At 47.1% G+C, this 24,567-nt stretch overlaps 1 protein-coding gene across 6 annotated transcripts in view; it reads right to left on the bottom strand.

The window, feature by feature from the left end:
- The window catches only part of CHCHD6 (coiled-coil-helix-coiled-coil-helix domain containing 6), a 180,704-nt gene that overhangs the window by 43,851 nt on the left and 112,286 nt on the right, over positions 1-24,567 (bottom strand). For 4 of the 6 annotated variants that reach the window (XM_045024696.1, XM_045024698.1, XM_045024700.1 and 1 more), the window contains 2 exons: positions 20,783-20,890; positions 16,252-16,387 (listed from right to left, as the gene is read on the bottom strand). In XM_045024696.1, the coding sequence (XP_044880631.1) occupies positions 16,252-16,387; positions 20,783-20,890 (244 nt within the window). The remainder of the gene's footprint in view (positions 1-16,251; positions 16,388-20,782; positions 20,891-24,567) is intronic. The other 2 variants (XM_045024699.1, XM_045024701.1) reach the window with 1 other exon arrangement.

The raw sequence follows: 24,567 nt of genomic DNA on the forward strand, positions 1-24,567 counted from the left end.
GGCGACAGAAAGCATTCTCCATGTAAAAGAGTGAATTGACTCAGATATGTTCTTTCCTATTAGTCAGGGCCTTTAACTCTCTACATGAGCAGGTTATGAAGTCCCGCTCTCCCTCCCTCAATCACTGTCCTGCCGAGGCAGTAAGCAGTGAAAACAAGCTACCAAGAAACTGACATCTGGCTGACAACTAGCCACAAATACTGCTGATCAGCAGGAAAAGGTGCTCACGCCAGCTAGAATTAGCAGCTGCTCTGGATTCAGCTGGTCCCAAGTGCTTACATTTCCCAAGCATGAAATATCTGACTGGACAACCCACACCGGACAAAACTAAAAGTAGCCTTAAAACCATCAGCTCTCTTTTCCTTGCAAGACTATTCAGATGGTTGCTCATACCCAACCATACCAGCTCATGTTTTGTCCTAGAAAGAAAAATGAGGTCATTGAGAGAGGTTTTGGGGATAGGGCTGATAACTTCTCACAAAATAGGTCACTCTTACAGTGTCCAGCCTTCAGAAAATCAAGGTAATTTCACAGCACAGTGGGAGGAAGTAAATAACCTTGCCTTCTCTTTCCATCTCTCTAAGTCTGAAGGGCTGATGAGGCCCTCTGCATGGTTTCACTACCTTGGTTTCAGATATTCCTTGACTGAGAACCGACAAGTTTAGCTTGGTGTCATTTCTGTAGGTAGTCACAGAATGAGCACTAGAAGCACAGCACACAATATTGTCTTTTATTATTTATTTATATTTTTACTGCATGGACCCAGGCTGTATCTTCAGGCACAGGAGACCTGATGAGACACCCACATGATCAGAGAGACTTTACTGGGTTTTATGGTGGTTTAGTGCAGCAAATATCAAGGCTTGGCAATACATGATGAAATTTCACAAAAGATGCCGCGTGCAGCTTGGGATCTCTCTCCCTCTCCCCTCCCTTTTGGTTTGATACTGCATTATGCAAGGAGCTTAAAAGCTATCTGCTGTCTCAAGTCCCTGCTGTTGCTTCTGTGTGAACAGACAGCCCATTTCAGAACAAGCTGGTGCAAAGTGTCAGGTTTACATTCAATGGCTTCTGAAGCATCTTTCCACCTCCACAGAAAAGTAGTGCCAATATGACCTAGCAAAGACACACTGGAGTTTAGGACAGGCTGGCAGGAATGAAATTGATATGGCTTTTTTGGACATTACTCCCTAACGTGCTCAACAGCAACCTTGACCTGCTTTCTGATTTACATGTATAGGTGAATTTAGTGCTCATGAACTCTGAGACTCTATCACACAGGCAAACACCAGACATAGCATGGCACGCACAGTCAAGCTCACCACCCACTGCTCTTCCAGTGCACCTCAATCCTATTCTACAGTACCCAGGTCATTCCAGTTCAAGGTTCCAACTCTGCCTTTCCGATGCATCTCACTCTTGTCCTACAGTACCCACTGCTATTCCAACCTCCTAGCGTCTTCACAATTGTCACTACTTCTGTACACTATTCCCCTTTGAAAATGCACTGTGACAGCAGTAACAGAATTCTGATCCTCCTGACTCAAAAGCCCAGGACCAATTTAGCTAAGGGAGGTTCTTAGGGTATGACTACACAGGGATAAAAGATCCATAGCACAGCAGCAGCTACCTGGGTCAGCTGACTTGGCTCGGGGGCTAAAAATTGCAGTGTAGACATTCAGGCTTAGGCTAAAGCCTGTGTTCTGGGACCCTCCACCGTCACAGGGTCCCAGAGTTCAGGCCCCAACCTGAGCCCAAATGTCTACACTGCAATTCTTCAGCCCCAGAGCCTGAGCCCCACAAGTCAAAATCAGCTGACCTGGGCCAGCCGTGGGGTTTTTATGAGGAAAAAAACAACAGAGGCCAGCTACCAGTCATGAGTAGGAAACACCACGAAGGAAACAAAGCAGAATTTTAAAATAATCCAAACAGGCTATTTTGAATTAAGGAAGCAAAGAATAACAGAGGCTGTTAATGTCTATTACGTTTAAAGGTGCCTTTTGTTCAATTTGCTTATTTTTTCCCCAGGCTAGAGCATGTAGACCCACGTTTCAGACTCCCTGAAAAGGAGACTGTAAGAGTCAATGGACTGAAGGTCATTGGTGGCCTGCACGGAGTGAATGGTTGGGGCTTAAGCCCACTTTTTAAAAGACAGGTGTACACATAACAAAAATCACCAGCACACCAGTAATTAACTGGCCCTCTTAGTCTTTCTGCTAAAATTGCCAACAAGGATGAAATGGGCCGTAGAGAACCAACTCTTCTCTTTCCATGAGTGGAGGTCCAACTAGGTCAGGGTTGAGGAACACCACATACAAAGCAGCACACAGAGGAAAATGGAACCACCAGTACAGGTGGTTTACCAGTTCTGGGGTTAGATGACGTCAGTGTACTGGGATTACCCAGCACTAAACTCACTCTTAAAAACAGATGGGGGTTAAATCCCTGTGAGTAAAGGATACAGTGCCAATTCATCACAGTAGATGTACAGGTGCTCTGCAGAGTTCCCAGATACCTAATCCCAAAGTGCCTATTCTTCAGGGAAATTAGGAGTCTTCAAAAATATGAAACAATTGACCTGTGCTTGGCAGGGTGGATTGAATCTGGTAAACATTATTTCTGTTACCTGACCTGGGGAAGTGGCCCAGCAGATGATCCACTCAGAAAAATAGCAAACTCAGTCCTTGTGGACAGTGGTGCAGGCTGATCTGAGTGGAGTAAAATTCAGAGCCAGATGGTTGGAGGCAATGGGACCTGACAGAAAGATAACTGAGCAGAGGGCAAGCAGAGAGCTTGAAGAACTGAGGCAGAGGAGCCAAGATTTTACAGGGTATAAACCAGGGGTCGCAAACATGCGGCCCGCGGGCCGCATGCGGCCCGCGGAGCTCTTCCCTGCGGCCCGCGGAGCTCCCCAGGGGAGCTCCGCAGGGGCCCCCAAGAGAAAAGCGGAGGCTCCCGCCTCCGCCCCTCTCCTGGAGCCTCGGCGCATAGAGCGCCGAGTCTCCGTCCGAGCGCCTGAGCCCCGCCCCGATCCGAGCCGCGTGGGGAGGGGGCGGGGCTGGGAGCTCTGGGCTGAGCGCTGCGCTCGGCGTGGAGCTCCCAGCCCCGCCCCCTCACCACGCGGCTCTGAGCGGGACCGCCGGAGACGCGCTCGGGTAAGCGGGGGGGGAAAGCGGGACCCGCCGGGGCCGGGCCGGGCCGGGGGAAGGGAAGCGGGACCCGCCGGGGCCGGGCTGGGGGGGGGGGAAGGGAAGCGCTCAGGGCTGGGGCAGAGGATTAGGGTGCGGGGGGATGAGGGGTTCATGATGTGGGGGTGCTCAGGGCTGGGGCAGAGGATTAGGGTGTGGGGGGATGAGGGCTCTGGCTGGGGCTGAGGATTAGGGTGCAGGGTCCTAGTGCCTGCCCTCCGCCAGTACTGGCAAGGCAGGCTTCCCTTACCCTGAGCCTCTCCAACCCCAAACCCTCAGCCCCAGCCAGAGCCCTCATTCCCCCCGCACCCTAATCCTCAGCCCCAGCCCTGAGCACCCCCACATCATGAACCCCTCATCCCCCTGCACCCTAATCCTCAGCCCCAGCCAGAGCCCTCATCCCCCCACACCCTAATCCTCTGCCCCAGCCCTGAGCGCCCCCACATCATGAACCCCTCATCCCCCCGCACCCTAATCCTCTGCCCCAGCCCTGAGCGCCCCCACATCATGAACCCCTCATCCACAGCCCTCACCCCACACTCCAAACCTCTTCCCTAGCCCTGAGCCCCCTCGCATCATGAACCCCTCATCCACAGCCCTCACCCCACAGCCCAACCCTCTTCCCTAGCCCTGAGCCCCCTCGCATCATGAACCCCTCATCCACAGCCCTCACCCCACAGCCCAACCCTCTTCCCTAGCCCTGAGCCCCCTCCTGCATCATGTACCCCTCGCCCTCAGCCCCACAGCCCTCACCCCTGCACTCCCTCCTATCCCCAAACTCCGTCCCAAAGCCTGCACCCCCACCCCCTGCCACAGCCTGGAGCCTGCATCGAGCACAGAGCCTGCATCCAGACCCCCTCCCCCACCCAAACTCCCTCCCAGAGCCTTAGGCAGTAAATCTAAGTGCGTGTTTTGTCCTTTGAGTGAGGTGCATTACTGAGTGTATATATTTATTAAAACTGCGCGCGCTTAGGGGAGGAGGTGGAGAAGAGACAGGGCAGGGGCGGGGCCTCATGGAAGGGGTGGATTGGGGGTGGGGCCAGGGGCAGCAAGGGGGCGTGTCAGTGATGCGGCCCTCGGGCCAATGCACTAGTCCTCATGCGGCCCTCGGGGTCATTTGAGTTTGAGACCCCTGGTATAAACTAAACATTTTAAAGATAAAACAACTGTTTTCTGGTTGCATTATTTTTAAATCACTCCCCCTAATGTACCCAGGGAGCCACCGGATAGATTATGATCTTTAAACTCTCCTCACCGTATCTTATCAGGCTAATTCAGAGCAGGAGGCTGGCTGAACCTAACGCCTGTTTACATAGGACAAACTCAGCATTCATCAGGGACAAAGACTAAACACATTGTCAAAATAATTTTTCCTGCATTTCTGGACACATGCTCAGGCTTTACACAGCAGAATGGTAGGCCAGTCTCTCTCTGGAAACTATTCAATACGTGTAACGCTGCAGCACTGAGTTACCTCTAAAGACTGTGTATTGTTTGCTTTATATTACAAAGGTAGCTAGTTCAAATCCTAGCATGTGAGCCGTTTTGCAAATAAATTCTAAGAATACTTTGCATTTATAAAGGCCCTTTCATAAGATCTTAAAGCACTTTACAAAGGTGAGTAAGAATTAACCTCATTTTACAGATGTCAGTACAGAGAGATTAAGTATCTTCCAAAAGGACACAATAAGTCAGTAGCAGAGCTCACTCCAAGTTCTGTGCTTTAACCACTATAACAGAATGCTTCCCTCAGGTCTTCTTGTATCAGTATTTGAAGAGTGTCACGCACTAAGGAGGCAGAAAGATTACTTAGGGTGGTTTGAAAAGGTGTAGTTAGGAGTAATGGCGTGCAAAATACACATGGAGTCTTAGGAAGTATCTCCTAGCAAGGAGATCGGTTAGATGGCAGAACAGTCTCCCAAAGGGGTGGAAGTTGCCTTTACTGGAGATACATACACTATGCAAAGTTGAACAAAAACACATGAATTTTAGATTTGGTGAAAGGTGCCAATTTAACAGCCCTGGAGACAGAAGATCTCTATCCACAGAAGAAGAACAACAAAAGCAGTAGCCCAACACTTCTCCTCCTATGTCCCATAGCTCTAACCTGAAAGCACCACCTCCTAGAACGAGGGGGGTTCAGTATCCCTGTCCTAATTTCTATAACTGCCAGCAAAAGCTGCAATTAATGCTTATTGCAATGGTCATGTTTGATGCAGACACTTTCCCATTGGACTAAGAGCAAACAGCCATCAGACTCGAGTAACTACTTTCAAACACTACCAACCAGGGATGGATCTGAATCGACTGGTGAAAGGGAATACATCTGATTACTAATCCTGGAGCCATTCAGACCACTTACTAAAGACATTACAAACTAAACACAGCATTTTGGAATGGATATAGGGAAGGAACAAACTTCATGTTGTAGGGAACAACTGGGCACTGACCTCTCAGGGTATAAATCACATGGAACCCATTAGTGATAGACTTAAGGAGCTCAACCTATTCAGTTTATCAAAGATAGGTGAAGAGGTGACTATAAGTACCTACGCAGGGAGCATATATTTGATAGCAGGCTATTCAGTCTAGCAGAGAAAGATATAACATGATCCAATGGCTGGAAGTTGAAGCTAGAGAAACAGAGGGGAAATAAGGCATACATTTTTAACAGTGAGGGTAATTAACCATTGGAACAATTTATGGTAGATTCTCCATTACTGGCAATTTTAAAATCAAGATTGGATGTTTTTCTAAAAGATCTGCTCTAGGAATTATTTTGGGGAAGTTCTGTGACCTGTGCTACACAGGAGATCAGACTAGATGATCACAATGGTTCCTTCTGACCTTGGACTCCATGAATAGATCTCCAGTTTCTACAACTCTGATGGAAAGTTATATCCAGGTTGCCTCATCCCTCAAGTCATAACCAAATTAAGTTCCATTCCATGACAACTGCAAACAACAGGTTGCACATTTCAGGGCTATTTTTGAACTTCTTGGGAAGTTAAAGCCACTTGGCCATTGACCTTGTGTTACTAATCTGCAGATGTTACCGACTGCAATTTTTGTGGGTCTGTTTCAGTCTATCCTGAGTCTCAAACAAATACCACTCTTCAGCTGGGAAATCAACTTCTTTCTACTTTCAGCTGCTTGGACACTAATGTCTCCCAGAATTAGTTTGGATAAAAATGTCCACACATCCAACATGCCAACGCAGTGCTGTGACACCATGAAATCATGAAAAATGCACTGCTACATTCCTTTTGGCCCTGAAAAACAAATTCCTAAATGCAATAACCCTCACCAAAGATATGCTATGTTCACTCAGGATGACACTGCCTATTTTTGTGTATGTTACATCACTAGAGAGTTATGCATTCAAACCCAGAAACACAGAATTAGAGAGTTCTATTAGGTATGATAGCTCTGAATACTCCACTGTATACTTACTGTCTAGGAATTTATCCTAAAAATGATCTAGTGTAAAGTCGCTAGGATAGAAGAGGTCCAATCCTTTACGAAATACTGTATACAAGAGGACATACCCACTCCTTGCTTCTAATGAGTAGTCAGCCAAACTTTGGTTGAAATTTTAATTTTCAACATCAGCATAATATTTTCAGTTTTACCCACTCTGAGCCTAACAGCACTGATATAATATAGAACTGAAATACACAACAACCCTCCTTCCAGCACTTGACTTATTTTCAAAGACAGTCATTCCAACACCACCAATCAGGTGACTAGGGAGAAGGATCCTACACAAGCAAATACCTGAGATCACCTCTTTCCCTGAAAAAACATCCAGGACTTGGCCAGGTTCTGTGGTTACAGTCCCCAACCTTAAAAATCTCTGGTTTTAACCCAACCCCATTCAAATTACCTAGTACTCCACAGAAGTGGGTGAATAGTTAACAGGAAATATTTTATTTCAACTGATTTATCTTTTTTTTATTAATAGTCCATGAGCAGCTTACAATTTTCTCAAATCTGTTTGCCAAATTTCCATAAACAATTTTCAGTTTGCATATTTTCATGAGCAGTTTGTTACAAGTATTCAAAATTAGTTTTGGTTGGATGTACCAATTACAAGGCAGCTGTCTAACTCTGACTGCGCATAAGTTACATGGCCTGATTTCTGTTCCCTGACTTAGATGTGCATAATTCTTATACCTTGTCTATACTAGGGAAAATTTCCAACTGGTTTAGGTAAACTGATTTTAAAATCATTAAGAGCTATTATGTAAATCTGGTTTTAAATGTTGCAACACGGCCTTACCCATTTTTACTAAGCTGGTTTCAAGACTACCTGGGGAATATGCATATTGACATTAACTTTACTTGGGAGTGGGCCAGGGATAAGAAAAGCCATTAGGAAAGAAGTCAGGCCCTAGGGTAACCCGGTCCCACTGAGACCAAATGAGAAGAACAGATGTGTACAAGAGACTCTTTTGGAGAAGAGAACTTGGGGGTCAACAAGTCCTTCTTCTTTCATTCAAGGTACTGGGGTGGTTAACAGTGTGACAAAGTGGGAGTTTTTTCTAATACCTTTTATGAATCCTATGTATGCCTTATCTTCCCCTGTACCTACCCAGTGGAGAATATGGGATTATATCTGTTGTTGGGGGCAGCACAGACCAAGAGACAGGTGTGTGGGTGTCATCCAGCTATCTGAGCAGTATGAACAGGTCATTAAAAAGGACTGCCATAGGCTGACTCTCATCAATGGAAAATCTGAGAGAGAACGTAAACTCCAATGATTCTACAATCAATCCTCAACTGTGGAAACCCCCAGCATGCGGGGTTGTGAACTCAGCATAGCCCTGCCTTGAGAACAAAGGACGGAGAGATGCGAGGTCGGGAGTAAATGCTGGTTGCTGGAGGAAGCTGGGAGCACCAGAGAGGGGAATGGACTAAAAGTCAGTGAGATGGAGTCCATCACAGCTTGGCTGGCCCATCGGGGCCAGAATGGACTATGGTGTAACTTCTGCCTCTCTGTACAAACCTCAGGACTTCCGATTGTGTGCCAGGTGACTAATAAATTGTTACCTTGTTTTGAAAAGGCTGCCTGTGTCACTGTAAAAACTCACTGAGAGCATTGTGCCCTGATAGGGCACAGTACAAGCCTTCCGTAGGAATCTGCTCTGCTGCAGGGAGCCACAGAGAGAGTCAGGGAATGCTAGTGCTGAAGGCCCAGTCTTGGGGGCCATGGACCTGCTCCTAGGTCCATGTATCCTTGGGGCCTGTTCCACTAAAGGGGTCACTTCTAAGAAACTGTTACAGGATACCCTGTGACTCCATGACACACAATTAAAGATACAACTCCACATTGCCCTATCAGTCTAACAAGGACTTTTGCTTCGAATATGCCACCCTGTTAGGTGTTGGTCTTGAAGGAAAAGGTTAAGTGGGTCCTGCTGAGGCAGGTGACTTTACCTGGCTATAAGGCCTCTTTGGAGTGTGGGGGAAACAAGGGATATAGGGTGTGGGCAGAGCAGTGCTGGAGGAAGAATCTTGGTGTACAGCCAATCACGGGGGAAAGTTCTGAGCTGATTTTTATGTTCTTGAATAATGCCAAACTCCAGGAAGGTGGCACTTTTGGGGCTTTACATAGCATGTGGACTGTGTAGCACAGATAGGGAAAGGCACTTGTTCACACGTGTTAATACACACTGATGATATGCCAGCTTGGAAACACCAGGGCTTTGTGAAGCTCTGTGATACAGAGCAAAAGAAAGAACTTGTGCCTCTAGCTTTGTAAATACCGGGTGCATGCAGCAGCCATTTCCATTTTAAGTAGGCCAGCATTTTACTCTGGGACATGCCTCATATATTAAGAGGGCAATTTATGTCCTTTCAGGCAGCTCCATATTTTTACTTTTTCCACCAATGAACACTAGCGCACATGAAAAGCTTTTGTGTATGGACCAAATAGAGACTCTTCAGAACCAGGAACCTCTGCCATAGGATCTAAACTGTAATAGTTTCCAGTTCTTTACAATTAGAAGCAAAATATCGATCATTTTCACCTTTGCAAATAATAAGCTAGGAGAACGCCTGGGTACAGTTAATCTGATGCTGCTCTCCTCAGAGTTTATGACTAAATAAACAGCAGCTGCTTGCAGCTTGTGGCCTCTCCACTGATTCCCTTGTCAGGGCCATTTATTGAGTCATAAACTCTTCCAATACCGTTATCACCACAGCATTTGCACAAACAAAGGTTGGAAGAAAGAAAGATTAAAAACTGAACTAACTTTACAGGGAAAGCAGGAGAAAACTTTACAGATTCGTATGCATTTTAAAAAGGTAGGTGGACATATGCGGACAGCAGCGTGGGAATATACCATGGGGATGGCTGAGTGATCCAAGCTCCAAGTATAAAATACACAGACTTCTCTGAAACTACGTTTGGATTCCAGAAAGGAAGTACTGTCCATCAGCCTTCTGAGTTAGAGATATAGTGTTCCATGTGGTATACTTTGAGTATATGTATATATCTTTTCAACGAGGCTTTAACGAGGTCCTACGTGCTCTACAAGGTTGTTAAAAATCCTCTGGCACACCTCATCAGAGTAGGATTCGCCTCAGCATACATGGCCATTTTTCCTCCTTCATACTTTTGTGTAAGGTGGTGGGTAGTACAGAAATAGAGTGAAAAGGATAAGGGAGAATTATGAACTCCTCATAACAACTTTATGTAAGCACCTGCTACTGACAAGAGAGAATGGTAATGTGGTAGGACCCTACTGAGTGAAGCCTGTGCATGGCTTCAGCCTTACATAAAACACAGCCTGGCCATAAGCGTCAGATGAGCCAAAAGGCAAACTGATGGACAGTGATCGATCCAGCGAGGGTCAATTTATCATGTCTAGTATAGACATGATAAATCAACTGCCGATCGCTCTAGCATCGACTCCGATACTCGAAAAGCACAAGGGGAATCGACGGGAGACACTAGTGAAGACACCGTGGTAAGTAGATCTAAGTATGTCAACTTCCGCTATGTTATTCTCATAGCTGAAGTCCCATAATTTAGCTCGATTCCCCCCAGTAGTGTAGACCAGCCCAAAATGTCAGCTTGGCTGGTCCATAAGAAAAAGGTCCTGGTGACGCTAGGGTGGCAGTCTGAGGGAAGGGGCAACTACTCACAGAGAGGCAAACCTCTGCAGGCATTTGTGAGAAAAGAGAAGGGTTAAGGTGTCAGGCCCACTGGCTCACTCTTGTAGGTCATCCTTTCTACGTAGGGGCTGATGGGAGATTTGATTGTATAATGACAGGTTATGTAACAAATCAGGCAGAAAATTCTCTAACAACTAAAACCGTAGGTGAAATTCAGATTCTATCTACTCTCGAGGGCAACAGGGGAAGGAGCCTTTTGAGCAGCAAAGACTCATAGGGACATTTTTACAGAAAAGGGAAACAGGGAGGCAATAAAATACTTCTGCAAGCCTAGGGGGCCCGATTCAGGATGGGGCTGGGAGGCTTGATAAAAAACAAAGGCTTTTGCTATTTGCTCACAACACCACCTGTCTTCCTACCTGTGCTCCAAGAAACAAATTAACCAGATTTCCATTGACCCCCTTTCCCCCCCTTGGCATGAGAGAAAATAGACGCCTGGTCTTTCAATTCTAATTGTATGCAAGCTGTGGTAGCTCCTGGTGAAATTTGCAGTCAATAAACTAGACACAATTTGAAGGGACACAATGGGAGCTGCCCCTCCCACAGCTTCCCCATTATCCCAGCTTTTATTTAGGTCTAAAAGCAGTGATTTTATGCTTTCTTGTCTGAAGTTCTGCAGAGATATGAAAACAGACCCAAACTAAACAGGAGACATCACAAGCAGGCCACTGTGACTGTCAATGTGATTCCTAGCAAGCAAGACACAGCAAGTTCAGGATGCTGGTGCTCCGATAATGGAGAGTACTTAGCAGGGGTGGCTCCAGGCACCAGCGCAGCAAGCGTGTGCCTGAGGTGGCAAGCTGAAGAGGGCGGACTGCCGGTCGCTGTGAGGGTGGCAGGCAGGCGGCTTTTGGCGGTGCACCTGCGGGAGGTCCACCAGTCCCGCGGCTTTGGCAGCAATTCGGCGGTGGGGACGCCAATGGCGCAGCACTGGCGGACCTCCCGCTGGTGTGCTGCCGAATCCGCGTGACCAGCGGACCATCCACAGGTGCGCCGCCGAAAGCCACCTGCCTGTCGTGCTTGGGGTGGCAAAAAACATAGAGCTGCCCCTGGTACTTAGGTGGAATAATACCCACTAGAGTCAGTACTGAGGCTTCTAAACTCATTGTTAGATAGGCTCCAATGGAGATTTGAAACCTGGTCTCACAAAGTGCCTCCCAAGTTCTTCTCCTTTGCTGGGAGGAGGAGACATTAGAAAAGTAGCCCCACATTCACTTGCATGAACTGCTTAAGCGGAAGTAAATAAGTGAAGCGTGTTCTTTGGGTCAAAGCCAGTGAAGAGGGGATTTCCCTTACATTTCCTCAGCACACACCTCCACTTCATCCCTGCCCATCAGCCTCCGTCTTAAGAGGACCCAAAGGGTTTTCCACGGCCTGGCACAGGTAGCAGTATCTCCATGGCAGAGAGAGTCCAGGAGCCAAGGGGCCTCTCCTTCCCTTGTCTCATGATTTTCATCAGGTGAACAGCAGTCCCTCCTTCCCCTTGTCCACAATGCCTCTTTGGGGACGCTCTTTTCCAGAGTTGGCCTTGCACCAAGCACCCCTTGCATTGCAGAGTACGCTGCTGAGATTGGTCACTGACCCTGGCAGCTCAGCCAACAATGCCAAACTCACAGTCCCGGAGCCTCTATTGCTCTCTCATTCTCCTTCCTTCATCATTCCATCATCTCCCCTCTGCTCTTGGCCTGCAGAGAGATGGCTGCCCTCTCCCCTTTGTTCCTTAATAAAACAGCAGGTTTGCAGAAGTCCAGTGTCATCCTAGTCACTCTTTCAGAACTCACTGGAACCCCAACAAAGGGCTAGTGCTGAGACAGGCCAAGGAACCAGGAGCGAAAGGAAATGCCTCAAATATATTTTCAAACTAAAGGGGGTGGAATTAAACAAGGAAAAAACACAAGAAAGAAGCGAATTCTTCTATCTATTTGTTAATGGGGTTGGGGAACTCAGAGCACATGCAACACTTCTGGCTATGGGGGATTTTCAGAGAGAATAGGGGATTTTTTAAAGGGCTCTGACCAATACAGGCTCTGGAAGGGGTGGAGGAACAGTAGCCATCTATTGGGAGCTGCAATATTCACTTCTATCATAGCTCAGAGTCCTCCCATCCTGTGTCTAGTTTAAACCAGGGGCTCTCACAGTAAAATTTTTGGTGGCCTCAGAGTTCAGCCACCATTCTTGCTGTTGGCTGCTATGACAATTTTTCTTAAAATACACCTCTACCCTGATATAACGCGACCCGATAGAACACAAATTTGGACATAACGCAGTAAAGCCGTTCTCCGGGGGGAGGGGGGGGGGATGATGGCTGCACACTTCGGTGGATCAAAGCAAGTTCGATATGACGTGGTTTCACCTATAACACAGTAAGATTTTTTGGCTCCCGAGGACAGCGTTATATCGGGGTAGAGGTGTAATTAATTAACTTTAGGAAAAACAAATAAATATGTACATATACAAGTCCAAATCATTGTAATTTATTTATGGAGGGTTTTCTTTTTTTGCAGACTCAATAATAAAAATAATGTACAGTTCTCTATTCTTTACTGGATCTAAACAGAATAGAAACACAAATATGATGCTTTGCACATTGTAGTCTTTTGTTGTTGTTGTTGTTCTTTTTGGTTGTTTTTTAAAAAAACTTGCTAGCTAGTAAGTCTGCTGCTGTGAAAAGTAATATCTGTATGTTTGCTAATATCACTTTTCATAGCAGGATTATTAGCTAGTTAGGAGGCTGTGATAAGTGATATTAACAACTGTACAAATATCAAATTTCACAGCAGATTTACTCAGCTCTGGCAAGCCAGGGGACAAATTAAGCCCTGGATGGGGAGGTGGGAAGGGGGGCAATGGATGCCCAAGTCAGAGCCTGCCACCTCACGGTCAGAGCCCGGGGCCGGAAGAGGCTGGGGGGGGGGGGGGGGCTAGGGGCAATGGGGCAGAGAGTGAGCCCAAAGCCAGTACCCGCCGCTGCTTGACTGGGATCCAGGGCGAAGCCCAAAGTCCCATGACTGGAACCTTCCACCCGCCGCCCCAGGGTTGATGCCCGAAGCCCGAGCCTCACACCCCTGGGAAGGTGGGGAATTCACTGGCTGCCAGCTCCTCCAGCGTTTGTGGCTCCAGAGGGAGGGAAGGCCCAACACTTCTGGTGGCCCTGGGGGAGAGGCACTGCTTTGCACCCCACCCCGTCACTGCCCAGAGGTTGTGGCCATTGTGGCCACATTTAAGAAACGCTGGTTTAAACTATGTCCTGGGCACCTTTCTGCCACCATCAGGGGGAGCTCTCAGAGCACTACAGGATTCATTAAGTAACATCTGATGAGCATTACAAGATCTTTGGTGAAGGAAGGGCACTACTGAGGGCAAAGCATTTGTATGCAAATAAACTGAAGTCACCTGTATACAGTGGCTAGTGGGAGCCAACACCCCTCCGTCTAGAAATCAAGCTCAGTATAAAAACAAAGTTCTTCCTTTTTCCTCACCCTTCTCCAAGGTGAATCTACAAACGTGCGGAGAGCTTGAGGCAGCGGGGCATTTGGTGTAAGATGTAAATTTAAAAAAAGTCGTCTTTTTTTTTTTGGTTAGTCTTGTAATAGCCTTTCATGAAAAATAGCCAGCTGCCTGTGACTGAGGCAATGCACACACCTTGGGGTTCAGAGGACACCATACACCAGCGGGGTTAACTACCATGGCCAGAGTTAAACCTGGGGTAAGCCAGAGAACTCACTGAAGCTGTCAGAGCTTACACCAGGGCTACATTTGGCCCAGTGTTTTCAGAACCTTTTAATTCATAGATTATCAAGCCAGAAGACACTGTTGTGATTATCTCGCTTGGCCTCTTATGTAACACAGGCAACACGACTTCCCTGAATTAATTCCTGTTTGAACTAGAGCAAACTAGAAAAACATCCAATCTTGGTTTAAAAATGTCCAGTGATGGAGAACTCACCACAAATGCTAACCTCAGAGCTCACAGTTACCCTGGCAGTAGCCTCTCTTCCCTCCCAGTACATACAGAGATTTCCTGCCACCTTGCCATCCCCTGCAGCACATGAATGTAATATGTGCTTCAATACCCTGCCAGCACCTCTTTCCAGCAAATTTCCACAACACCAAGGGAAACTTTCTAGCAAGGTTCATTGTACACAGAAGTCTCTGGGAACTAAAATTGCCCAGGTATTTGGTTTATAAAGAAAACACACAACTAAAAACACCTCACAACCTCCAAGCTAATAGGATCTTTCACTGCCCTCTGCTGTTACCAGTCATTCAGCTTCCAATTTACTCTTTAATAATGTCAGGCTGGGGCTCAGGACTGGCAGCTTCCCAGCTTCTTTCTCAGGCGAGCTGGAGCTGCAACTTGTGAATATGCTGAAGTTTAATGCAATCTGTCTTCTTTGGTAATCACATTTCGTCTGCACTGGGCGCAATAAAGATGTATTGGTAAATGCATTTGCTAAAGATAAACTGCTGGAAAGGCTACAAGCCTGATCTACAGGAGGCAAGGAGGAAGCATTGCCTAGCAGAGACTGGCAAGAGATGTGCTCTGCTCTGCACACAGCAACAGGGGGGAAGATTGTGCAGCAGCAGCACAGGCCCTGCTTTACTTTAGAGCCGAGAAAGAAAAAGAAACCACATGTTTTGGGAGCTGGTGACTTTAGAGATACCAGAGAAAAGCCCTTTCCCTGGCAGCTTTAACCTTGCTGATTTGCAGACATACAAAGCCCTTCTTTATAAACAGGAAGGAAAAAAATTCCACTAGGACTTGCAACAACATTTGGTCTAATATATCCTGACAATTTTCCCGTCTCCTTCTGTTGGGGCTTCTTCTGGGAGCCGGCTGGCAGCTTGTTTCATGTTATACTTAAATCAGGCAAACAGCTTCCCCTCACAATGCTAATGCAAAGGAGAGGCTCCCTTCACAACAGTCTCAGCCTATCCCTTTCACACAGGTGATCCCATGAGAAGTATCTCAGTCTCATATTTCCTACAAAGCTCTGCTTTTGCCCTGAAGTCCATCCCACCATAAACCCTGACACACTTCAAGAAATTGCTCAGTCAGAGAGGATGGCCCCGTACCTGAAGGACACTTTCCTCTTTTCTTGCACACTAGAAATCCCACATCTTATACTCACCACCATCTGAAAGACTATTTTTGCCAGTTGAGAGCCCTGGAAAGTGTGAATTTCCAGTGGAAGTGGTCTGTGAATTGTGCATCTTTTCCACTCCCTTTCTTTTGTTCAAATACTAATGGACTAATTCTTCCAAGATGCTGAGCAGCCAAAATTGATGGATGTTAATGGCAGCTGTATGCACGCCGCACCTCTGAACATCAGATCATAAGGGGTGCAGGTTTCCTATGCCGGGCCAGCAATTTTGGGATACCTATAATCCCTTAAAGGAAACACCTTGGTCTAATTTGCCAGTCTAGGGGAACTAACGGCAAGCAGCAACAATAGGAGGCAAGCCCCTCAATTCTGGGGTGCAATACTAGGAGACAGAGAGCACTTAGAGCTCTGGTCATTCAAAAATATTGCTGGTGTTGGAAATATTGCTTTGTCATCTTAAATGTGAAGGGTGCAGCTTGCATGGTCCACAGGAAATGTTGAGATTTGGGGGAAATGACAAGATGCATGAGAAGCTTATCAGAAACCCAATAGTGGTTGGCACTACTGTCTCAAGATGCTGACTCAGAGCATCAGCACCTGCTGCAATTGGGGGATTCAGCAGCCTGTGGGGAGGTCCTGGGGAGAGACTGAGGCCTGTGAGCATTCTGATCTTGCCATCAGAGCCATAGCAACCTGAGAGAAACCTCCCCATAAGGAAAACACCATGCAGAGAGGACAGCAAAGCCAGCAGGATGCAGTTGGGAAGTAACTGTTACCTTCTGTGCTGCACTAACACAGCGCTGGTACTCCTTGGCCAGCTCCGAGCACTTGAGCACTTCATGCTTGTTTTCTTGGTAGCACTTCAGAATCTCAGACTGCAGCCCTGCGCATAGAGGCTCAGTGTTCCTCCGTCTGTAGGGAAAACGAGAACAGGAGGATCTGTGACAAGGGTAATTGTTCACCTACTTACTTCAACTCTACCAATTCCCATACATATGCCAACCCCTGCACTGGAACCACAAGAAAAATCTTCAAAAAGTAAGTTATCCAGTAGGAATAGCAACCACCAAAGGAATCATACCATTCACAGTGTCTTTCAGTTGAGGAGTTCAAAGCACTTAGCAAATACAAGCTTCAATCTCCCATGAGGTTAGGAAGGGTTATCCCTATTCAGCAAGTGGGGAAAGAGACAGAGATTAAATGATTTGCCCAAATCACACAAAAAAATCTTTGGCAGAGCTGGAGTTAAATCCCAGGAATCCAGGCTGAACCACAAGACTCTCCAAAACAACCAGAGGTCTACCCTAAGAGTCGGAGGAGCAACCATGACTTGTTGAATAAGCCACCTCATTCTCCAATTTACGTCATAGCTATTAAAGCATGTCAAAACAAAACAAAAAGGAGCAGGTTGGGGTATGTGACTGCAGCTCAAGTAGGCATGCATGAGCTAGCTTTAATCTAGCTGGAGCAATAAAGCTGTGGCAGCACAGGTTTCAGCATGGGCTAGTCCCACATGTAATTACGCGGGGTTCTGGACGGGCTTGTACAGTCTGCATTGCAGTCCATGCTGCCATGGCTTCACTGCTTCAGCACACTAGCTAGTTAGATTAAAGCTAGCTGAGATGTATCTACTCAGGCTGCAATCAGACCCCATGACTGTCAGGTAGACTTTTGGAAGGTGTCTGAAGAGCATCTATAACTTGTTGAATAAACCACCTCACAATCTCCAATTCAAGTCACAGCTATTTAAGCACTTCAAAAAACCAGGAGGCTTAGGGTCATCATGACCATTCTAGTGGCTAGAAAGAGAAGGGAGTAAGAGTGTGACTAAATATGTTTTTTTATTTTTTTGAAGTATTCCATTCAATATTCATCAATAGGTGACATTTACAGCTACCCAGGAATAACATGGGATCTTCCTCATATACTATAAGATGTGTGTGTACATACAGGGCTGGCTTTAGAACGTGCGGGGCCTGATTCGAAAGAGCCGCCGCCGAAATGCGACCGAAGACAGCAAAGTGCCATCATCTACACAGACATGCATATACAAACTGCAGGATTTGCACCACACTTTAGAACTTGTGTGCAAGTGTGTGCATATGTTAAGGAGGGAGTGCACGCAGGAAGAAATTCTCAGATGTAATCTACTACACCTTAAATCCCCACTTTTCCTGTACTGCTACATTTGTAGGTCTGTCTCTGAACATGGAGCCCAGCTCTTCTTTCCACAGCACTTGATCCTACAGGCAAACTGTAATGCTGTGCAATGACATCACATTCATTTCCTGAGCAACAAAAATGGTGTCACCAATGCATCCTTATGACTTCAGTGCACAATCAGGGAGGCGCTGAGAGGGAGTTTCTGGATGTTGCACCTGCTGCATATTCAAGCTATTATTTGAGTCACGTTTCTTTCTACTGGGCAAAGAAACTAAAAATCCTGTGCTTCTTGGATCCTTTGTGGCTGTAGTGAGGATGGGGAGAAGGGAGCTCAGACATGAACTTCCAGCCCTCACATTTTTTAGGTTGGGGATGCATGCTGGGGGTAGGAGGCATGATGAGGGCAAAATATTCTGTTATATCTGGATACTTCTGAGAAAATTGTACGAGGACAATGTCCAAGAAATACACCTTCAGCCTTGATCACACCACTTCTCAAGGGCAAAGCTCTAGCATTTATCAGGAACAACATGCCTCACATACCAGCCAGAGCATGAAAAGTAACAGCAACATTGCTGTGCTTGGATTAGACACAGTCAAATACCGTAATTTAGACCCTCCTTCCCCCCCAGAAATGGTATGGTCTTTAAAAGGAAGGTAATTCCTATGTAGGATCCCTGGACTTTGTTCATTATTCTGTATGTCATATTAAACAAAACAAAAAAAATCTTTTAAAAGCCTTCCAAAAGTTTGAAATGGAAAAGAACTTGCAGGGAACTTCAGAAACTCATAAGATTGGCATTTTGCTCTGTCACTGCGATTTTAATATAATTCTAATCAACTCAGTGAGTCCTTCAAAACGATACCAAACAGTGCTAGGTCAGGAAATACCACCAAATCCCTCAATTCATTGGGAAAGTTAAGACTTTTTAAATTAGGTTTTTAACTCAGTGTGTTAAAAAACCTAAAGTGTATTTTGTAACTTCATCCAACAGGAGGAAGGGGGAAGAAAGTTACAATATGTTATGAAATCATTCATCTATATTCACCTGAATTTAACAGTGCGATATAAGCTTCTCAGATGGACGGATACATTTTAGAGAGAGTTTGGGTTTCACTTTGCCAGTCTCAGAATGGAGGGTCATTAAGCCCTTATTTGCTGGTTCCTCACCTGCTATGGTGCCTGCCTTCACTGACTAAGATCAATGACAAGTTAAGACACACTTGAGGGCTCATGGCACCTTCTTGCCCAGACTGTGCCAGGGGGTGCAGGCAGCACTGCACAGGGTTAAAAACAAAAACAAAATTATAGAAAGCAGCTGGTGAGGTGCCTGCCACTGCCTCTCCCCTGCAAGAGGTAAGAGATCAACCCATGTAAAATGACAGAGGTTGCTTGGGATGCAGCTGCACTACCAGTGTATCTGCCACTGCTTCACAGAACAGCCCAAATAGCAGAGCGTTTACACAGCAACTGAATTTCAGTTAGCCAGCGTCATCACAAACACCTTATCCCTGCTTCAATAAATTAATTTTTTTTCCAAAATGAAAGCTGAGATCTCATCTACACACAAGTTGCACCAATTTAACTAAACAGGTTTAGATTGATAAATTAGAGGAATAAAACACAAAGACAGTTAAGTCTAGTATGGATTTAAGACATTCTTAAATCGATTTAAGAATGTCTGTACAAGTTAATTGCACTGATTTAACTAAGTCTGTTTTGTAACCTTACTTAGGTAAATCAGTAGAACTTGTACTTAGACAAGGCCACTGCTTTCACTCAAAAAAGGAGTCTCATAGTTGTACAGAAAACCTTCAAAATTTGAAGGAGTGAAACCAATGCAGTAAAGTCTGCCTGAGTTTGTAAACAGCCTAAAACAATAGCTCTGAAAGGGGTGGACTGTCCCATCTATGAGGTGCCCAATAACAATTTAGATGCCAGGTCTGTTAACTATCTCACTACTGCTCAAAGCATGTCACAGATGGAGCAGGAAGATCATTTTGAAAGCTGATTTTGGTGCTATAAGCAGGTAGCATCCGGAATGTTCCATCATTTCTCCCACCAGCCCTCAATTTGACCTGTGGAGCTAAGAAGCTAGAGGGGAGGAGCCTAGCCCAGAGGTCCATACGAACCCCATCAAAGGGGAGGCTATCCTGGAGAGCCCAATGGGACACCTAAGCCTATGCTTGCCTGGCCCCACCATGCTCCCTCAAAAAAAGGGGTGCCTGGACTGCTCTGGTGGTGAACTTAGGGCTAAACAGTTTCTTTCCTAGTTCCAGTGGCTGCTGCTCCTCCCTCTGTTTGAGGCTAGTGCAGCCCCAGGCAGACATCACTGTGCTGCTTCCTCTTGCATCACGTTTTTAATTGTTGTTTTAAACCTGGGAACTGTGATTGTGACATCACTGCATGACTGAGAGCTATGGCCCCAAGCACCCGCTGTACCTATGCCTTCATCTGTCCCTGCTCACGGGTGTTTCTGAACTCCCCTGAGAAGGAGCCAAGCCTGAGGAGCCTAGTGGAATCCAGCAGAATGTCATAGTTCAGACACCTCCATAATCTCTTGAGAGTGACATCCCATTTTGGCTTCGGAAGTACCTCCCCTCCCCTCGGTTAGCTACAGCCAGTAGGCTCAGATTTCTCTGAGGAAGGTGGCATTGTAGCTTCCCCACTGGGCTGTTGTTGGTAAGACAGGGTGCTCAACAAAAATGGATCTGGTGCAGTGACACATCTGGGGCTCTCTTTGAAATGATTTCAGGCTCACTCTGTTTTTAAAAAGGATTAAAAAAAAAAAAGAATAAAAAAAAAAAAAAAGACGATGCTGGCTCCAGAGAAGGCTAGGCTCTTAGACCTTGTTTAACATATTGAGTTATAATTCCCACCAGTGTTACTGAAACTGGTAGATGGGACTCATCTACAGAGGCTGAGAGAAAGGACAGGAGGCAGGGATGCAAGGTTAGGGGCCTGAACGATGCCCAAGGAAGAAAAATGAAGCATATCAATATGAAAGGCCAAGTCCATAATCTATGCCCCCATCTGCGGATTGGGCAAGGTGTAAGTCAACAGGTGGAAAGAAGAACAGCTGAAACTAGAAATAAAATAACTCAATAGCTTTGCCTCTCTCATCAAACTGGGGGAAAACAAACCTTTGCTTCTCTGCTGTCCAATAGGAAGGAAGGCTGTGTACACATGAAATCCAGGATTTCAGATCCTCCTCTCCCCCTCCCACTGAGTAATCTAAATCAGGTCTTTGTCTGGAAAAGAAGGGAGAGGTTTTCTTAAATGAAACAAAGGGCATCTTTCTCTCTGCCATCCCTTGAGGTAAGCATGTAACCAGAGAGATCTTGCTGCATTTCGACACACTGAGAGTTACCAATTCCTATCTCTTTCTGTGTATTCCCTTTATTTAATAAATGAAATCTCATCAACTTATCCTTCTTCTATTATCACTGCTGACATCAATCTGATAATATTGGCTTGGCGTGGAATCGTGCTATTATATGTCCTCCTGATATTTAATTTAAGAGAAACGTCTGCAGCGGGGTGAATATGTGAAGCAAGCTTTTTATTACTGGCAGCAGTAAGGACGCTGGGAGTGAATTAGCCATTCATCTTAGTCAGGACCAATCTAGTGGCTCAGAAGAGGTTTTCTCTTTAACCCTCTCTTGGCTGTTCAGAGTGGCAGGTAACTGCTGCTCCAGCCAACAGCTGCATTCATCTGTCTTGGAAAATTCATCTCTGTGTGAATATAAACCCAGTGAAGAAGTGCAGAGTGCCTGGGAGGTTAAAGCAAGGTTCCTAAAGAATTTCCACCATCAATTCAGGGCTAGTAAAAAAGTGTTTGTCAATTAATCAAACAGTAACACTTCCCTCTCCCCAACACACACACTGAGACAGCCAGCTATTACAGGGATAGATTAAGGCAGGGGTCTCAAACTCAAATGACCACGAGGGCCACATGAGGACTAGTACATTGGCCAGAGGGCCGCATCACTGACACCTCCCCCCCGCTGCCCTCAGCCCCGCCCCCACTCCACCCCTTCCATGAGGTCCCGCCCCTGCCCCGCCTCTTCCCATCCCTTCCTTGCCCCAATTCCAACCCCTTCCCCGAAATCTTCACCCCAACTCTGCCCCCTCCCTGCCCCCAGGGGGTGCAGGAGGGATGAGGGGTGTGACAGGTGGTCAAGGCAGTGGGTTGGGGTGCAGGAGGGGTGTGAGGTGCAGCAGGGGGTTCAGGGAAGGGGGCTGGGGTGCAGGAGGGGTGCAGGGTGCAGCAGGGGGTTCAGGGCAGGGGGTCGGGTGCAGGGTGCAGCAGGGGGTTCAGGGCAGGGGGTCGGGTGCAGGGTGCAGCAGGGGGCTCAGGGCAGTGGGTCAGGGTGCGGCAAGGGGCTCAGGGCAGGGGGTTGGGGTGCAGCAGGGGGTTCAGGGAAGGGGGCTGGGGTGCAGGAGGAGTGCAGGGTGCAGCAGGGGGTTCAGGGCAGGGGGTTGGGTGCGGGGTGCAGCAGGGGGTTCAGGGCAGGGGGTCAGGGTGCAGGGTATGGCAGGTCGGGGTGCAGCAGGGGGTCAGGGCAGGGGGTCGGGGTGCAGGAGGGGTGTGGCAGGGGGTCAGGGTGCAGGGTGCGGCAAGGGGCTCATGGCAGGGGGTTTGACTGCAGGAGGGGCTCGGGGGGCGGCCAATAGGAGCTGCTGGGGGCGGTGCCTGAAGCAACATCAACACACACCCCTGCGCCCCTCCTTCCCCAGGTTCCGTCCGCTTCCCGGAGTGGCGCGGGGGCAGGGCAGGCAGTCAGGCAGGCAGGGAGGGAGCCTGCCCTGCCCCCGGTGCGTGCAGGGCCAGAGCCGCTCTAGGTAAATGCTGGGGGAGGACGTGGGGGGGGGGGCATGAGGAGCTTGCGGGCTGTAGAAAATAACCTCGGCCCGTGGGCCACGTGTTTGAGACCCCTGGATTAAGGCAAGATCCTTAGGATCTAGCCCCCAGGTGTAGATGCAGGAACAAGGCAGAGCAACAGGCCCCAGAGAAGGACCCCGCTGATTGCTGGTGGCAGGCTGTCTCCTTTAGGAGGAAGATCATGGACTCAGGATTGGGAGGTGGAGGGGAAGAGAGCCACTAAGGCTATGTCTACACTACTCAGCTTTTACAGCCGTGCCACTGAAAAGCAGGCAGTGTAGCTGCTGTTTGTCTGCAGGAGAGAGCTCTTCTGCTGATTAAAAAATTCCACCCCCAATGAGCGGCAGCAGCTTTGTTGGCAGGAACGCTGTTCACACCGGCTCTTTTCGTCGGTAAAACTTTTGTCGTTGGGGATGTGTGTTTTTTTAACACCCCTGAATAACCAAAGTTTTGCCAACGAAGTTCCAGTGTAGACAAAGCCTAAGTCTCTGCATGGTGACAGAAGAGTGGTGGTTGCACAAAACTTTGGTAGAGGTAAGTGCCATTTAATCTTACACTTACCCCTGGGGTTAGTTGCACTGAGGAAAGAGAGCTGTAAATGCTGCAGTAACATAGAATGACAGGAGGATATTCTGTTCTAAAGATGAATGGAAAACATGCTCATTCCTCCTAGTCAGTCAGAGACGGGAGACCAGTCCAGTCCCTGCTCACATAAACCTCTGTCTTTCCACCACATGCACATCTGCAGGTCATAGAGTTGGTATCTAACTTTTCTCAAGTTCATGAGCTTTCAAATGCAGGATTTTGGTTCAGGCCCTGTTCTCCACCCTTCTGGGACAGAGTTTCCAACTCTGGAAGTCAGTTGTTTAAATAAAAAGAGTAGACTGGTAAATCCCACAGCTGTGGCCTTCCCCCGCCCAACCTTCTCAAAAAAATCCCTAACCCCTACCAGTATTGCGCTATTTTGTCCTGCAACTAAAAATACACCAGCAAACTAAATTTCTAGCCCTATCATTTTAGGACAGAGCAGCCCCATAGGACAGTGCAGGAGAGCAATTTCCTCATGGTTACTATACACCAGGCAAACTAGTTGATTGTTACAGAGGTCCCAGATGTAGTCAAAAGATGCCATAGCAGGTTGCTCTTTTACACTCTGGTGAACTGTATTCAGACTGAACTGTACACTGCAGTTACAAAGGAGTTTGTGGGGCAGATGGGGTAGGAAACTAAACCTAGACATTTTCATGCATCTGCTCAGGAAAAGCCCAGGGCTGAGATATCAGGTGGTGTGGCAGGTCAGGAATGAGGTGCATTGATAGAGCTGTATGAGGGCCCAGGGCATAGATAGCTCGGGGTGTTGCAGGTCAGGATTGACATACACTAGTGACTTGTCATAGACGATACGTCTACACTATGAGCTGGGGTTGTGACTCCTAGCTTGCGTAGACATACTCGCGCTAGCTCTCCCCGAGCTGGTGTTCTAAAAACAGGCATGTAACTGAGGTAGTATGGCAGTGGCGAGCATGCTGAGGACACATGCTAGGCACAGCTAGTCCATGCCACTATTCACTGCTGCCTGTGCTACCTTGGCTACACTACTATTTTTAGGGAGCAAGTGCTAGTGCTAGTAGGTCTACAGGAGCTGGGAATCACATGGTGGGATGTTTTTGCATCACAAGGCATGCGGTGGGTATTTTAGAGCGAGCGTGTTGGTGCAATGGTCAGGTACTGTGGTATGTTGTGGCATGATATTGCACATATACAAAAACCTATGTGGCTAGCTGAGCTGTAAAACTGCATTCTCCCTTTGGTAGTATTTGGCTGTCACAGACCGCGTCCCTTTAACATGTCAGGAAAATAACTCTGGAGGAATACATCTAACAGGACAAAGAGAGGTTTCTTCTTTTCTGATTATCGCATCCTTATCACTTACAGGCAAAAATTAAACACAACCCAGCATTTCATTCGTAAATAACAAACTGACCACCACAGAGAAAATAGTTTCCACAGCTATCTGGGAAGCTATCAGCTGGTGATCAAGGA

Source organism: Mauremys mutica, chromosome 7 (assembly GCF_020497125.1).
Source record: "Mauremys mutica isolate MM-2020 ecotype Southern chromosome 7, ASM2049712v1, whole genome shotgun sequence".
Taxonomy (NCBI): domain Eukaryota; kingdom Metazoa; phylum Chordata; order Testudines; family Geoemydidae; genus Mauremys; species Mauremys mutica.